The sequence below is a fragment of the Aspergillus pseudoviridinutans genome (assembly GCF_018340605.1).
Source record: "Aspergillus pseudoviridinutans IFM 55266 DNA, scaffold_8, whole genome shotgun sequence".
Taxonomy (NCBI): Eukaryota; Fungi; Ascomycota; class Eurotiomycetes; order Eurotiales; family Aspergillaceae; genus Aspergillus; species Aspergillus pseudoviridinutans.
In genome coordinates, this window is record NW_025091288.1 from 1,762,034 (window position 1) to 1,776,565 (window position 14,532).

The following is a 14,532-nucleotide window of genomic DNA, read 5'->3' on the forward strand; positions in this document are numbered from 1 at the left end:
CGTCAAACCAAACCAGAAAAGTGATACGGGTTTCGTCCCCGAGGTCGCAAATGATGACAAGTTTTCCAGAGAAAATCAGGAGGAAAACAGATTGTAACCTGCCAGACTAGTTGGCCGACCGAGGACGATAATAATTTTTATCTGCCTGATGATGCTCTCCGACGGCAGTTTCGTCATGGCGGGGGGAATCACCTGTCGGGGTATTATATGTAAGGTACTGTCACGATCACCACCAGCCACACAAGGCAGCGGGGTAAGTAACAGGAAACCAACACTAAACTCGATTCTCGACGGTGTAATAAAGGCGTAATGATAGTAGCCTGCTCTGCCGCCCACGCCAAGAGACGGTCAGTTCTCGCGAATTTCCCCTTAACAACCTCAGGCCCTCCGGCTCTCCAGCGCCTCAGCCACTCCTTGTATATGAACCCAGGACTCTTGCGTTCCCCTTTTTCGATAGAATAATCTCCCATCTTTTCTTCTTCTCTGTTTTCTTCACTCCTAGGTCTCACGATCTCCTCCACCTTCCCTGCCAGTGAGATCCGATTCTTCTTTCTTCGCTTCTCCGTTTGTACCTTACATCTTAAATGTGTCAATAGCTCTTCTTGATTCGCTTGCTGTGTTCCCCACATTCCCACTATTTTTTTTTCCTCTCTCGCCAACATCCGCCTTTCCGTCCTCTCCTTTTCCGTGTCCTCCTCTTCCCTACAAATACCTCACCATGGGCGTTGCAGCAAATGCTTTCTACTACATCTTCCATCCCTCAGAATTGAGGTCGATACTTCAATGGTTGGTCTTGGCCTATAGCTATGAGCACCTCTCCTTGCCTTTAGTGTCTATGTGCCATTGCTTACGGACTCCCTTTCGTCCTTGCTGATAGGAAGATCTGGCACAATCCTGTTCATGAACGTGATGAATCGAAGGAGTCAGAAACAGCGAAGACATGCTTCAAGTTCCTGGATCTGACGAGCCGGAGCTTCAGCGCGGTGATCAAGGAGGTTCACCCTGAGCTCCTGCTTCCCATATGCATTTTCTACCTGACACTCCGTGGGCTGGACACGATCGAGGATGACACCTCGATTCCTTTGGAGACCAAGGAACCGCTTCTTCGCGGATTCAAAGACATCCTCGAGCAGGATGGCTGGACCTTCAATGGTAACCGGCCTGAAGAGAAGGACCGTGAGCTGCTGGTTCAGTTCCACAATGTCATCACCGAGTTCAAGAAATTGAAGCCTGCCTACAAGGCCATTATCAAGGATATCACGGACAAGATGGGCAATGGCATGGCTGATTATTGTCGCAAAGCCGCGCTGGACGATGCAAGCGTCAAGACGGTCGAGGAATACGACCTGTATTGCTGGTATGTTGCTGGCCTGGTCGGAGAAGGGTTGACTCGCCTCTTTGTTGAGGCCGAGTTCGGTAACCCGGCCTTGCTTAAGCGCCCCGAGTTGTACAAGTCCATGGGACTTTTCTTGCAGAAGACCAACATCATTCGCGATGTCCGTGAGGATTTCGACGACGGTCGACAGTTCTGGCCCAAAGAAATTTGGTCCAAGCACGTCACCGACTTTGAGGATCTCTTCAAGCCGGAGAACCGTGAGGCTGCACTGAACTGCAGCTCCGAGATGGTTCTTAACGCACTGGGACATGCGGAGGAGTGTCTCTTCTACCTTGCTGGTCTGCGCGAGCAGAGCGTCTTCAACTTCTGCGCCATCCCTCAGTCCATGGCCATTGCTACCCTTTCCCTGTGCTTCCGTAACCCGACGATGTTTGAACGTAACATCAAAATCACGAAGGGTGAGGCTTGCCAGTTGATGATGGAGTCGACGCAGAACCTGCGGATTCTCTACGAGGCCTTCCGTAGATACGCTCGTGAGATTCACAAGAAGAACACCCCGAAGGATCCCAATTTCCTCCAGATCGGCATTGCGTGTGCGAAGGTGCGTATCCTCTATTCATCACCATTTGTCTAAATGCTAACAGTCGCAGATTGAAAAATTCATCGAGACTATCTTCCCATCGCAATCGGCCGAAGAGGCCAACCGGCGTGTCTTGGGCCAAAAGTCTGAAGCTGAACAGGAGAAGGCCAGACTGGAGGCCGAAACCCGCAAAGACGTCTTCTTTATGATGGCTCTCATGGGAGTGATTGTGGTTTTCGTTTCTATTGTAATGGTACGTCTTGTCGCTCCTTGCCGTTGTCGTTGCTTGCTAACAACCATCAGATTGGATTCGCTTGGTACTTTGGTGCGCGCTTCGATCTTGCGTGGCAGGAACTCCGCAAGGGGAACTTCCGCCCACCCAAGAGCCTGCGTGACCGAGAGCTATAGCCTTGTATTAATACTACGGAGTTACGACCTTCACTTAAGCTGTTTTGATATCCAGATTCTTACTGACCCTGCAGACGACTTATGTTTCTGTTCACTTACCCCGTCAGTCTTGCAGAGATACTTTACCTAATGCTACCATTTAATCTTCATCTCTCCACAGTGTCTACCTACGGCTGCTCCAGCCCGTTGGTCTAGTCGACCTTGCCTAGCACGGATGTCAAATTGCAATCCAGCCCTTTCATGACTGTGGTTGTGCCGAAGAAGTGCTGATATTGAGTGGAGATTTATCTCTTTGACCAGTGACGTACTAGATGTGTGTCTTGCAATGTTCAGTTTTCCTGACGTTGAGATGGCAAACATCCATTGAGGATCTGGGACATTCCTTGTAATTAGTATAGTTTAGCATTCTGAATGTACGCTTCGATAATTAGATACTTGGTGCTCGTCTGTGGTCTCTGTAGAAAAGCGGTAGTCTGAGCTGTTGAAGATCTGATCTTTCGATCTGGTAGAAGTCATCAAAGTATGGAACTTTTTCCATGTCCAGCGATGAAATAGGTCATTTGTCAGGTATTTGTAATGCGCACTGCTTGTTTGCCGGTAATTCTGATTCGCAGCGACTTCTTCCATCCCCACCTCGGAGGGATATACACAGAGCAAGGAAGAAAAGCTCTTCTACGAGTATATGAACTGCTTCTCGCATATACGCTGATTAGATCCCTTGACGTCAATGAAAACACTTCGAATCTTCCAGTGTCCATCCTTTCTCCGCCTACGTGCAGTTCCACGTCTTCATAGAACAACTTTTCCTGTAGGAACCTGGTGTCGACCATTCTCAGTAATGAGCCACAAGAAGCATCAAGCATCCCCCGACTCTAGTAGTCAACCGGACGGAAACAATGAACCGTTACCCCCGCTCTCACCAAAAGACTTTCGAACCTACAACCGAATGGCGGAGCAAATGAACCAATTCGTACGCGCCCTACCCAATTATTCCATTTCCGCCCCACTAACAACAACTACAGCACAACCACTTCCGCCTAACCTGGAACCAACTCCAAGACGCCTGCACCAGCACAGGCAAAAAGCCCGGCGGGCTCTCCCCGCGGCAGCTCATCATGGCCGGGCTCGGCTTCTGCTCACAGCTCGACTTCCACCACTCCATCGAAGAGCAGCACATCTTCCCCGTGCTCGCGAAAAAGATGCCCGAGTTCCGGCGCGAACTGGAGCTCCTCACGCAGCACAAGCAGATCCACAAGGGCCTGGAGAAGCTGGAGGCGTATTTGACGAAGTGCCGCAGCGGCGAGGTAGATCTGCAGCGGGAGGAGATGAAGCGGCTCATGGATGGGTTTGGGGATGTGTTGTGGAAGCATTTGGATGACGAGGTGAGGACACTGGGGGCGGAGAATATGCGGAAGTATTGGAGTTTACAGGAGATGGCGAGGCTTCCTATGTGATTTTTTCGTTTACAGACTTTAAGGCATGTGGATACTTCTGGGCTGGCTGGGTTGCTAAGTTTTGCGGTTGATTTTGATAGACGGAGAAGCATTAAAACTGCATATACAGTTCTCATACTGCGGCTCAACAACTTAATTAGTGATTTGTTGCTATTTCATTTACTTGCATTATTCGGCTGTCATCCAGGCCCTCTCGATGAACGGTTCGGAACATCGCTGATACCTTTGCAGGACACATGACGGCCGCTACTGATCATGTCTCAGCTGCAAGGAACACTTTACTGCGGAATCTACTTCAGCAAGCTTCAGTCAAGCACCAAGGACGTCATCCCGTCATGGAAGCGAACCTTAAACTATCGAAAGTGGAATATCATCGGCCTGGACAGCCATCTGTCCATCCTCGGATCAAGGGTTCATTGGTGGGACGCTTTCGGTCGGCCATGCGTATGGACCTTGCATTCTTTAGCCAGGGATGCCTGATACAGAGTCCACAGGACAGTATCAGCCGGGAAAGGCATGCTTCAATGTTTGCAGTTGCGAATACCCCTTGCGGCGGGAGGAATGCGGCCAAACCGCTTTCAGCGGGTTTGGTACCTGATGCTCTCGTCAGTTTACGTGGACTGTCACACAGCATAGGCACTTGCATGGCGTCATTATTTTCATCATTGCGCAGGAGGATGATAATATTGAGGTCTACTGACAATTTGCTTCTGATCGTCCGTCCGCCTGATCGTCCATACGACGTCCGTAAAGTGGGCAGAATGCTGATGGGAAACGAGGCGGCTCGGCAATGGATCAAGTCAACAGACTATATTGACTGTTTACTTTGCAGCGGACATGCCAGCGCTGATCCAGCCTGAACCATTGCTCAGTGACGCACGCGGATCAAGCAGACCTTGATTCTCAAGTGTCATCCCGTCCTGGTAGTCGATCATAATTGATTCCGTCCGTGACATGATCATTGGAGTAGCCTTGGAATGCTTGCGGGTACTTTCAGGTCAGTCTGGCGATAAAGATTAGGGTTACTTTCGGTCTGCTGGACTGGCCGAACCGCATGCGACTCTATCCGCCGGGGTATTAAAGAGCCAGAAAGCCACACCCGCAGCAGACTACGACGGGAAAGAGCATCGTTTGCCCTCTTGAGTGACCAACGTAATTACCTTCCCTCGCCGACATGAAGTTCCAAACCAGCATCCTCGCTGCCACCCTGCTGGCCGGCAGTGCCCTGTCTGCCCCAAGCAGCCGGTCCCTTGAGCGTATCCGCGCCCGGGCCCTAGCCAGGCAGTCCCACCCCATGGACGGCACCGGAGCTAGCGCTGCTGACGCGGACCCCAATGCAAAGCACCGAGCCACCGACTCCAAAGTCGCCTACAGCAAGAACTGGTCCGGCGCTGTGCTCGAGCAGCCACCCGTCTCAGCAAGCTACACCGCCGTGTCAGCGACCATCACCGTCCCCGAAGCGACGGCCGTCGCCGGCGCGACAGGCCAGCAAGCCAGCTCGGCCTGGGTCGGCATCGACGGCGACACGTACGCGAACGCGATCCTGCAAACGGGTGTGGACTTCTACGTGGACCCCGACGGGACACACAACTACGACGCGTGGTACGAGTGGTTCCCGGACAACGCGCACGGCTTCGACCTCGCGGTCAACCACGGCGATGTCGTCGTCGTCAAGGTGCAGAGCACCTCGCCCAGCGAGGGCGTCGCCATCATTGAGAACMAGACTAGTGGGAGGACGGTGTCGACCACGCTGAAGGCGCCGACGCCAACTGCCACGCTGGCGGGCCAGAATGCGGAATGGATCGTCGAGGACTTTCAGTCCGGGTCGACGATGGTGCCGCTGGCTGATTTTGGACGCGTGGTGTTTAGCGGCGCCCAGGCGAATGCTGGCGGGCAATCGTATGGGCTTAACAATGCTACCCTCATCGATATGCAGCAGAATGGGAAGATTTTGACACACTCGACTATTGTCAGCGATAGCGAGCTTACTGTCGACTACGTCCATAATTAGCCTGTCCCAGCTCGCATTAGCGGTATGGAGTACGGAGTTTGTTGCACTGTCGATTCTCTGGAGGTTGGCGCGTGTCTGTATTTCCATATCTTGTCTTCGTTGTTGTCATACAGCAATACCGTTTCAAGTCTTAATCAATATCCACATACCTGAAACCAAAATCAAGCAAAGTCTAGGCTCTATCTGACAAGCAGCTGGAACCCAGCACCTCCAGCAGCAATTGGTTTAGTTGGTTGTTGTATGCTCTGGTGAAGAAGCTACTTTATATCAAGAAGGTTGGGGGCTGCAGAATGAAGACAAGGCTGAGAAATAACTAGTGAGGGTTGGCGTGGTTGCTTGAAGCAACCATTTCTGCAGTGAGAATGGTTAGGCTGCAGGATAGATACAGACGTGAGATATAGTCATTGGATATGACCTCGCTTATATCTACCCAGCCGCAACAGGCCGAGCAACGAACTTCAAACATTGAGAGAGACTAGATACCGCTCCTCTCTCCGTCCTGACCGGGCAGAGGTTACAAAACATATCGAAAGCGAGGATTCTACCACCATCAGCCAGTGCACCACAGCTCACACGCAACATACATACCTCGAAATCCGTCAAATCCGCCAGAACCTGCTCATCTGCGTCTCCCTCCGGCGCGGCCACGCCCTCAGCGTCTCGCCGCTTATTCCGTCTGATCAACAATACCCGCAAGGCTACTGCGCACGCCATCTCGCCCAACACACACGCCAGAATGAGCTTGCATCCGGTCTCGTAGACGGGTGCTTCTTTATCCAGAAAGGCATGAGGACCGACGATGTTTCCCACGCAGTACGCGAGGAAGACGAGGGCCGTTGCGGTGACTCGTTTGGTGTAGCCGCCTGTGTTGCTCGAGGGCATTTGCAGGCAGAGGACGAGGGATGTGACGTATGATCCGATCTGCTTGGTCACTATTCAGTAGACTCGGACAAGGGGTCGTTGACTTACGATGTAGTAGCCGAAGAGGACCCCGTAGCGATTGGTTCGGGGTAGCTGCCAGAGTAGACACACGCCTATCAAGGTGGGTAGGAGGTAGATGACCATGATGATTGTGCGGATGTTCTTGAATCGCGAGGAGAGGTAGGTCCCTGAAAGGATAAAGAAGACCTGGAAGGCTCCTTGTGGGATGCCGAGGGCTGTTGCCAGGAGAGGACTGGATACCAGTCCTTTGATGATAAGTTTGCCAAACTGAAGATAATGAGCATGGATCGCGGTACGGAGAAGTGAAGACGTACATTAGCCACACCCCCGTTACAGGTCTCGTTGAGCAATACAAAAAAGAACGCGAGCCAGACTTGGGGATCGATGAAGGCTTCTCGGATCTGGTACCACTTTATCGAGCGGTTGAGAATGCCCTGGACAAATCAGTTAACAGATTCCGTGCATCACACACAAGCACACACCGTCTGGTTCTGCTTTCCTCTTCCAATAAGCAGTATCTTTTCCTCGATTGTGAATCGCTTGGCGGAGAGAATGCTGTTTGGAAGGAAAAGCAATAGAATGCCTCCCCAGAGCACCGTCACGCCGCCACAAATGAGAAACACTGCTCTCCAGACAGGAAACCCGTTTAGCTGGCCGATAGCAAAGCTTATCAGGCCGCCGAGCTAGGACTGTCAGATACGTTAAAGAAGATCCAGGAAGAGCTGCCCACCATTGATCCAATGCCATTGCAGCAGTAGAAACATCCAGCTCGAAAGGGCTGTTCCTGCCGGAGATACCACATGGCAACAATCATCATGAAGCAGGGAGTAATCGGGGCTAAGACGTTAGCTGTTGCAGCTGCCAGTGTAGACACACGCATATCAAGGATAATACCTTCAAAGCAACCGAGAAGAAAGCGGCAGATAGCCATGCCGATGAAATTGTTGCAGGCGGCCGTTATCATGAGAATGGCTCCCCATGCAATACTAGCAAATGTCAGTGCGTCAAAATAGACAATTGACATCAGGGAGCCAATCCTACACAAAGCATGAGATGACAGTTCCGACAGGAAGTCGCTGGGCAATCAAATTTGCAGGATACTCCCAGAAGAGAAAGCCTGTATCATCAGCCATAGTGTGACCGTTGGGGTCGAGCAAGAATACCAAAGTAAAAAATGCTGGCGAGCCAGCTATACTCATTACTATCAATGTGGGCACTTTTAAAAAGATCAAAGACTGCACTGTAGCCGAGAGCCTATGCCATTTAGTAAGCAGTCTCTTTGGATCGCGTGTAGGGGAAACTCACCTGCTTATCGATATATTGTAAAGTATATGTACCACAGAGAAGAGGCAGAAGAATCAAATCAACTCGTCTTCTAATCTTCCGGGACTTGGCGGGGTCATCGAGCATCTCCTGGAGCTGGGAGTGGGAAATGCCATGCTCGCGCAGAAAAATTTCGGCCTCGTCCAGCGAAGTAATTTGACCATTCTCAATGTCATCCTGCTCCTTGCCGGAGACGGTTGCTAGGATTGCTTCGTTCTTGCTCTCGTCAGTCTTCTTCTCCTCTAGCGGCATTTTGATGAAGTAACGATATACTCCAAAACGCTTACTGAGTCTCGGTAGCTGTCCGCTGCGGTCTTCGTACTTATATCAAGTAACCCCGCTTCGAAGTACAGGAGTTGACTGCATGATAATGCGTTTCTCCAAGCTCCAAGAGACCCCTGCCAGAAGGATTCAGTGGCAACTCTATCTGCATCAGCATATCGATACTCCAAGTGGAAATCTAGCCGACCATAGGCCGCCTGATACCGTTATGGCGCTATCACCAATCAGCATGATGAACAGGACTTGCTGGTAGACACAAAGACGGACGTTGTCCGCAATTTATCTATGCTATCAAAGTCTTGAAAGGAAGGAATGATAACCCCACTGATCGACCTCGTATCATGACCGCTGTTGGAGACGCTAATAATGCTGTCAAAGATAAGCCGTGTGGGGTAGTTCCACATTGGAGGCGTGGAGGCATATTCTGGTGAGGAGGCGAGCATCTTGGGCCTCACTATCAGCATCAAAGCGGGGAAGTGGAGAGCGACAGGCTGACAAGGATATCGTAGCAATTGCGCTGCTGAATTGATAAAAGGTTGATATTGAAGGAGTCATCTGTCTCTGAATTTTGGTGGACTGCCGACATGTTTTCCTCTCACAGACTCCTCCTCCTGGCTGTTTTGCCTGTCATCCTGCACTTATTCCTGCAGCAGGGGTATATACATTTCTCAATACAGAGCCGGGTTTTGTCATGGCTCCCCGATGCTGTACTGGATAAACTTATCACTCGACCAAGCGTCCAACTCCGCCAAGGTATCGTCGTGGGAACGAGACTGTCCGATTCCCTGCAGCAACCAGTTGATGCATTCCGAGGGCTTCCTTATGCTCTACCTCCGACTGGAGACAGGAGATTCCACAGAGCAGTCGCAGTGGGCCCTTCGAACGATATCATTGACGCGAGTCGGTTCGGTCCACGGTAAGGATCCATCATTATCGAATTCAGAATGCATGCTGATCCAGCAGATGCCCTGGTAAACAACTATTGAAAGTTCCTGGTGACGCCACCAGTTCGGAGGATTGCCTGACGGTGAACGTGTTTCGGCCTCACGGAGTAAAGGGTAAATTACCTGTAGCAGTGTACGTGCATGGCGGGGCATACAACCGTGGCACAGGTAAGCCACTCTCAAACAAGCATGGACAAGTCTGACTAGAAAAGCTTCAATGCATAATACTGCATCAATGGTGGGATGGTCCGAGAAACCATTCGTTGCAGTAAGCTTCAACTATCGGTGAGTCGTTCGGTAGAAGGGTTGATCCAATAGACTCAGCTGAGGGATCGTTCTAGTATCGGCGCGCTGGGATTCCTCCCCTCGACAGTGTCAGCCCAGGAGGGCATACTCAATCTCGGGCTGCACGATCAGATCCTTGCTTTCAAATGGGTCCAGGAGAATATCGCAGAGTTTGGAGGGGACCCCTCACAAGTGACCCTAATCGGCCTGTCCGCAGGAGCACACTCGGTATGCTGCCTCACGAGATATTCGAAGACCAACGCTGATATCAATCGTAGATCGCACACCATATCATGAACTACGACCTCGGAACCTCCCTCTTCCACCGAGCCGTCATCGAGTCTGGTGCAGCAACCTCCCGCGCCGTGCACCCATACGACGCCCAGCTACATGAAACCCAATTCCAAGAATTCATAACAGAAGCTGGCTGCAACGACAGACCACAATCGGAGATAATGAACTGCTTGCGCAGTAAACCCTCATCAACAGTCATCAACGCCTCCTTCACCATCTTCGACCGATACAACCCCTCCGTCCGCTGGGCCTTCCAACCCGTCATCGACGGCGACCTCATCAAGCGCCGCCCAATCGACGCCTGGGGCTCCGGGAAATGGAACAAAATGCCCATCCTGACGGGTTTCAACACAAACGAAGGAACATACTACGTCCCGTCCGCGATGTCGCAGTCCTCCGAGTTCACAAGCTTCTTCCGCACCTTGCTCCCCGCATACTCGGACGAGGATATCAAAACCATCGACGGGCTCTACCCAGACCCCGCGGTGGACCCGTCCTCCCCGTATCTCGAAACTAGGAGCATACCCGTCGGTGCGCAGTACAAGCGCGTCGAAGCCGCGTATGGTCATTACGCGTACGCCTGTCCGGTGAGGCAGACGGCAACTCTCGCCTCGGCGGGACAGGAGGAGCCCGTTTTTCTGTATCGGTGGGCGCTGAATAAGACGGTCCAAGGGGGCGCCAACCACGGTGATCAGATGGCATATGAGACATTTAATCCGGAGGTGCGAGGGATTTCGAAGAGTCAGGAGGAGATAGCGGGGATGTTTCATGCGTACATGACATCGTTTATTGTGGCTGGGGATCCGAATACGGTAGGGGGACGGTATGAGAATCGCACAGTGTGGAAACCCTACGACGCCTCAGTGACATCTGGACGCAAAATTATGGTCTTTGGAGAAGGAAATGATGAACGTGCTGGGGGAAGTGGTACGGGTGTTGCGGCGCAGCTGGTGGAGGACGAATGGAGTCGAAGAGAGTGTGACTTTTGGTGGACAAAGACCGGTATCTCAGACCTGAGATAAAGTTGATGTGAAGTAGACACTTGAAGATTTGACGAGTGATGAACAAAAGACGGGACAGTTTTATGCTATTGGAAGTGACTGCGACACAGACTCAGTCTCACCCCCTGACGCTCGTCTAAACATCAAGCTTGGTTACGGTTAGAGGCTGGACTGCCATAATGACGGGTCTTAGATAATTTGTTAAACCATATTTTCAACCTATAGAAGACTGATTACAAGTATCACTTTTCGCTTAAATTGAAGGGAGTATGATTCTGGTTTACGAAGCCAGGTACATTGCAGCCTACCAAGAGAGATCCTCTAGAAATTTAGTAGTCATCACCCGCTCTGAATTCCATGTTTCATGAGTGTAGAACCTTAGGTATGATCTTCAAGTTTAGACGTGCTCATCTCGAACCAACGATGTGGATTCTGTATACAGCAATGCAATCATTAAGGTAGTAAAGGGGTCACGATCACTGTGAGAACGTGAGTACTTCGCCTTGGCAGGCCTCGGCACATGCAATCAATAACAATTGCCAGTTTGGAGTATCTATCGGTACTGGTTTCCGGATGCTTGGGTCAGCCCAGGAATTAGATGCCGCGAGACATGGCGCGGAATTTCTGCCGTTATTGGGACGTAATGCAGGCACGACGGCATAGAGGGAATTGCCTTATTCGTGAATAGTGATTTGTCCTGATAGAAACAATTCACGAGCAGGTTTGATGCTTATCTTCGGAAGATACTATTCAAGCCCTACCAACACCAAAGTAAGTGGAATACTGGCACCTTGACAAATGAAGCGTTTCCAGGGCGATGACAAGGCACACATATATACGTAGAAGGCACGCGTGGATGAAGACACGTCCAATCCTTCAGTCACGCAGCCCCAAGATTCATAAGCAAATGACACGGCGTGTCATATGCAGGGGCCGAAAAGATTGACAAGGCCAATGAAACTCAAACCCGAGGTACTGCACCACATGTTCGCTGCCAACTCATCGGCTCGCCACGTCGGAGGACGGTCCAGCCCGAATTTCCGTGGCTGGCGATATGAATGAGGGCCAGATTTTTGACCCTTAATAGATGGCAGACAGGTCCAATCAGATGAGGAGGATTTGTTGGAATCGTCGGTGTTTATGGGGTCTTTGGCAAGTTCGGATATGACATGCATGAAGGATTAGCGTGCATCCAGATGTACGAAAAGGGAAGAAGGGAGATCGACAGGAATCACAGTTAATTTGCATGAAACCAACCAACAGTTCGGCTGATTGGGATAAAAATATCCCTAATATTACCCAATATAGTAGTTTAGTTGGGTTTCTTCCAGGTAAATCACACAGTTTCGGATATTAATAGGATGGTCTTCTCTTCCCGAACCAATGAGGATGCTGTGACACGATTAGCCTGTTGGAACAAGAGTACACAGCCTGGATCGTTGAGTCGACGATGGCGGTGAGGCCCATGCGAGCAATGGTCTTGTGTAGCCCAGATAGTAAGAAAATAGAGAGGAGCAAACATCTGATGGAGACTGTCCTGATCGATCCAACATCAAGGAATATGGCTATTTTTGAGCTACAGAGGATAAAGCCTCCACACCATACCTTTGTGAATGAACGGGTTGGTTATTTAAATGAGTCTCAGAGCAGCCAGACCAACTACTATCATTGTTCTTCAGGACAGTGAGTGAAGACTAAGGATATTCACGGTCAAGAGTGATTATTTCCCACCGCCCTCTCAACAAGTAATCACACCTGACGTAGAGACTTTTCTCTTCTCTCATCCACTATGTCCTCGTTAACCAGCACTATGGCAATGGAGGAGGAACAGCGGGCCACCGCAGAAGAGAAGGTTCGCCGTATTCTCAAGGCGTATGCATCGGGACAGCCTCTCTTCCCTCGCGATGTTCTCCAAGACCTCAGTCGTCAGATCGATCAGGGACGTGAGGAGGTGCACATTGCAGATCTGGATGGCGTTCCTCAGAAACATAGCCTCAAGGTTCCAGCCTGGTGTGCAGATTGGGCGTAAGATCTGCTGGTTGCCCTAAGGTAAAGCAATAACTGACAGAGTCCAGGAACTCGTACCGCATCTCCTATTGTAGCATCCAAGCTATGACCACCGTCAACCCTTTCATGCCAGATGAGATCCTTCGTGACCAACCTCCCGTTGCCATATGCTACACCAGAAATGATAAGAAACCCGAGAATTCTCTGCAGGAAGTGCGCAAAGCATTCGACAAACAGCGCGAAGTGTGGCAGACGAGCGAGGCCTGCGAGGCTCTGCAGAAGCAACTGGCCACTCTGAGTCTTTCTCGCCCGATCACCAAGATCGTCTGCTTTGGACTGGGCACTTTGGGCCGCTTGAGCTCCCGCAGCGCTGCACGCTCTCACACCCAGCATGCTGCCGTTGCAACCATGGTGCAAGCACTGAAGGCGAGACAAGGCAACAGGAACGAGGGGATAAGATGTTTTGCGCAGGACCCTGCATACGACGAGGTCGATATCGCACTGCTTAGAAGCATCGGCATCACCCCGCTGGACGATCCAAAGGGGTTTCTCGCAGTCGACGAATCCACTCTCGTCTTTTGTGTCAGCCCCAACGTGCCCGTGAAGCAGATCATTGCCGATGTTCAGTGGCCCGCGGCGATGATTTGGAACACCGTCAGGCCTTCCGAGCCAGATGTCGCAAAGTGGGAACAGCGTGTGAGGAATGGTCAGGTAACCTGGGTTTGGTATGTTTGAACCGCTCTTTCCGCCGAACGCACAAACTGACAGCTCCAGCCCCTACACCACTGATCCGGATTCGTCGCGCGTACGCAAGATGGTCAGTCACTACGTGCAGGCTCCAGTGGTTGACATGGACGATTGCCTCGGTGACTTGACAATCTACATGAGATGAAAGTATTGCTGCGTACCTGGCTTTCTGGATGGTGATCACTTATGTATCAACTTATGCCTCCTACGTCGAATAATATGATCTTATGGATAAGATACCTAGTCAACTAGTCAGACGTAGTGCCATAAGGTTTCTTAAGATATAGACAGGTAATGCCATTCTACGCAAGGGAATCTTTGGTATTATACCTGTCCCGGCCTCGCCCCGCGCACACGCTTCCCGCCGGACCGCCAGGGATCAGTGCTCTGGCGTATTGTGGACTTTGGACAGGGCCCAGTGACTGACAGTAAGAGAGTGCTGTAAGACAACCACTTACGGCTCTTCATTCAACGACGTACTAGCGTCAGCCTCAAGAAATTTCTTTCAACAGGAAGATGTAAAGGTTATTTCACTTCAGGAAAATAAGTCTGCACAATAGAGATTTTGTCGAGGTGTCTGTACAAGGATATGATCCCTCAACATGTACTTTACAGTATCATAAAATTGCAAGGATACAGTTTGCTGCGGTGTCAGAGTCGTAAGCATGCTACAAGCTAAATCATTTCCCTAAGCCAGGACCCTGTTAGGAGGAACGAATATGTACCCTACAACCATCGGCACTTGAAAGAACAAGAGTGAGGCGCTGTCTTTCGCGTCCAACGGCCTCGATCGGCTCCCCTTTTGGGAGGATGATGGATGCAAAGGTCTGCAATAGCCTCACGATAGTGTATGAAACCTCCATCAGGGCGAAATCCTCCCCGAGGCACTGCCGTGGACCTCCGCTGAAAGGAAAATAA

At 50.9% G+C, this 14,532-nt stretch overlaps 6 protein-coding genes across 6 annotated transcripts; 5 read left to right on the forward strand and 1 right to left on the reverse strand.

The window, feature by feature from the left end:
• Positions 1 to 718: 718 nt before the first annotated feature.
• erg9 (bifunctional farnesyl-diphosphate farnesyltransferase/squalene synthase) lies at positions 719 to 2,324 on the forward strand (the record flags this gene model as incomplete). Its single annotated transcript, XM_043306528.1, has 4 exons — positions 719 to 786; positions 878 to 1,937; positions 1,987 to 2,169; positions 2,220 to 2,324. The coding sequence occupies 4 exons, from the start codon at positions 719 to 721 to the stop codon at positions 2,322 to 2,324; spliced, it is 1,416 nt and encodes a 471-aa protein (XP_043162463.1).
• Positions 2,325 to 3,162: 838 nt separating this feature from the next.
• Asppvi_010690 (hemerythrin domain-containing protein) lies at positions 3,163 to 3,778 on the forward strand (the record flags this gene model as incomplete). The annotated part of the gene is made up of 2 exons (XM_043306529.1): positions 3,163 to 3,294; positions 3,347 to 3,778. 2 exons carry the CDS (start codon positions 3,163 to 3,165, stop codon positions 3,776 to 3,778), a joined length of 564 nt encoding a protein of 187 aa, XP_043162464.1.
• Positions 3,779 to 4,952: 1,174 nt separating this feature from the next.
• Asppvi_010691 (A4/G1 family peptidase) lies at positions 4,953 to 5,789 on the forward strand (the record flags this gene model as incomplete). Its single annotated transcript, XM_043306530.1, has 1 exon — positions 4,953 to 5,789. One exon carries the CDS (start codon positions 4,953 to 4,955, stop codon positions 5,787 to 5,789), a length of 837 nt encoding a protein of 278 aa, XP_043162465.1.
• A 514-nt stretch (positions 5,790 to 6,303) lies between these two features.
• Positions 6,304 to 8,306, reverse strand: Asppvi_010692 (putative MFS transporter; the record flags this gene model as incomplete). The annotated part of the gene is made up of 10 exons (XM_043306531.1): positions 6,304 to 6,330; positions 6,378 to 6,710; positions 6,759 to 6,998; positions 7,046 to 7,165; positions 7,214 to 7,414; positions 7,462 to 7,568; positions 7,626 to 7,717; positions 7,773 to 7,848; positions 7,895 to 7,985; positions 8,037 to 8,306. 10 exons carry the CDS (start codon positions 8,304 to 8,306, stop codon positions 6,304 to 6,306), a joined length of 1,557 nt encoding a protein of 518 aa, XP_043162466.1.
• A 1,191-nt stretch (positions 8,307 to 9,497) lies between these two features.
• Asppvi_010693 (putative extracellular lipase) lies at positions 9,498 to 10,881 on the forward strand (the record flags this gene model as incomplete). Its single annotated transcript, XM_043306532.1, has 3 exons — positions 9,498 to 9,565; positions 9,622 to 9,793; positions 9,844 to 10,881. 3 exons carry the CDS (start codon positions 9,498 to 9,500, stop codon positions 10,879 to 10,881), a joined length of 1,278 nt encoding a protein of 425 aa, XP_043162467.1.
• Positions 10,882 to 12,649: 1,768 nt separating this feature from the next.
• Asppvi_010694 (SRR1 family protein) lies at positions 12,650 to 13,759 on the forward strand (the record flags this gene model as incomplete). The annotated part of the gene is made up of 3 exons (XM_043306533.1): positions 12,650 to 12,885; positions 12,936 to 13,592; positions 13,642 to 13,759. The coding sequence occupies 3 exons, from the start codon at positions 12,650 to 12,652 to the stop codon at positions 13,757 to 13,759; spliced, it is 1,011 nt and encodes a 336-aa protein (XP_043162468.1).
• Between the last annotated feature and the right edge of the window lie 773 nt (positions 13,760 to 14,532).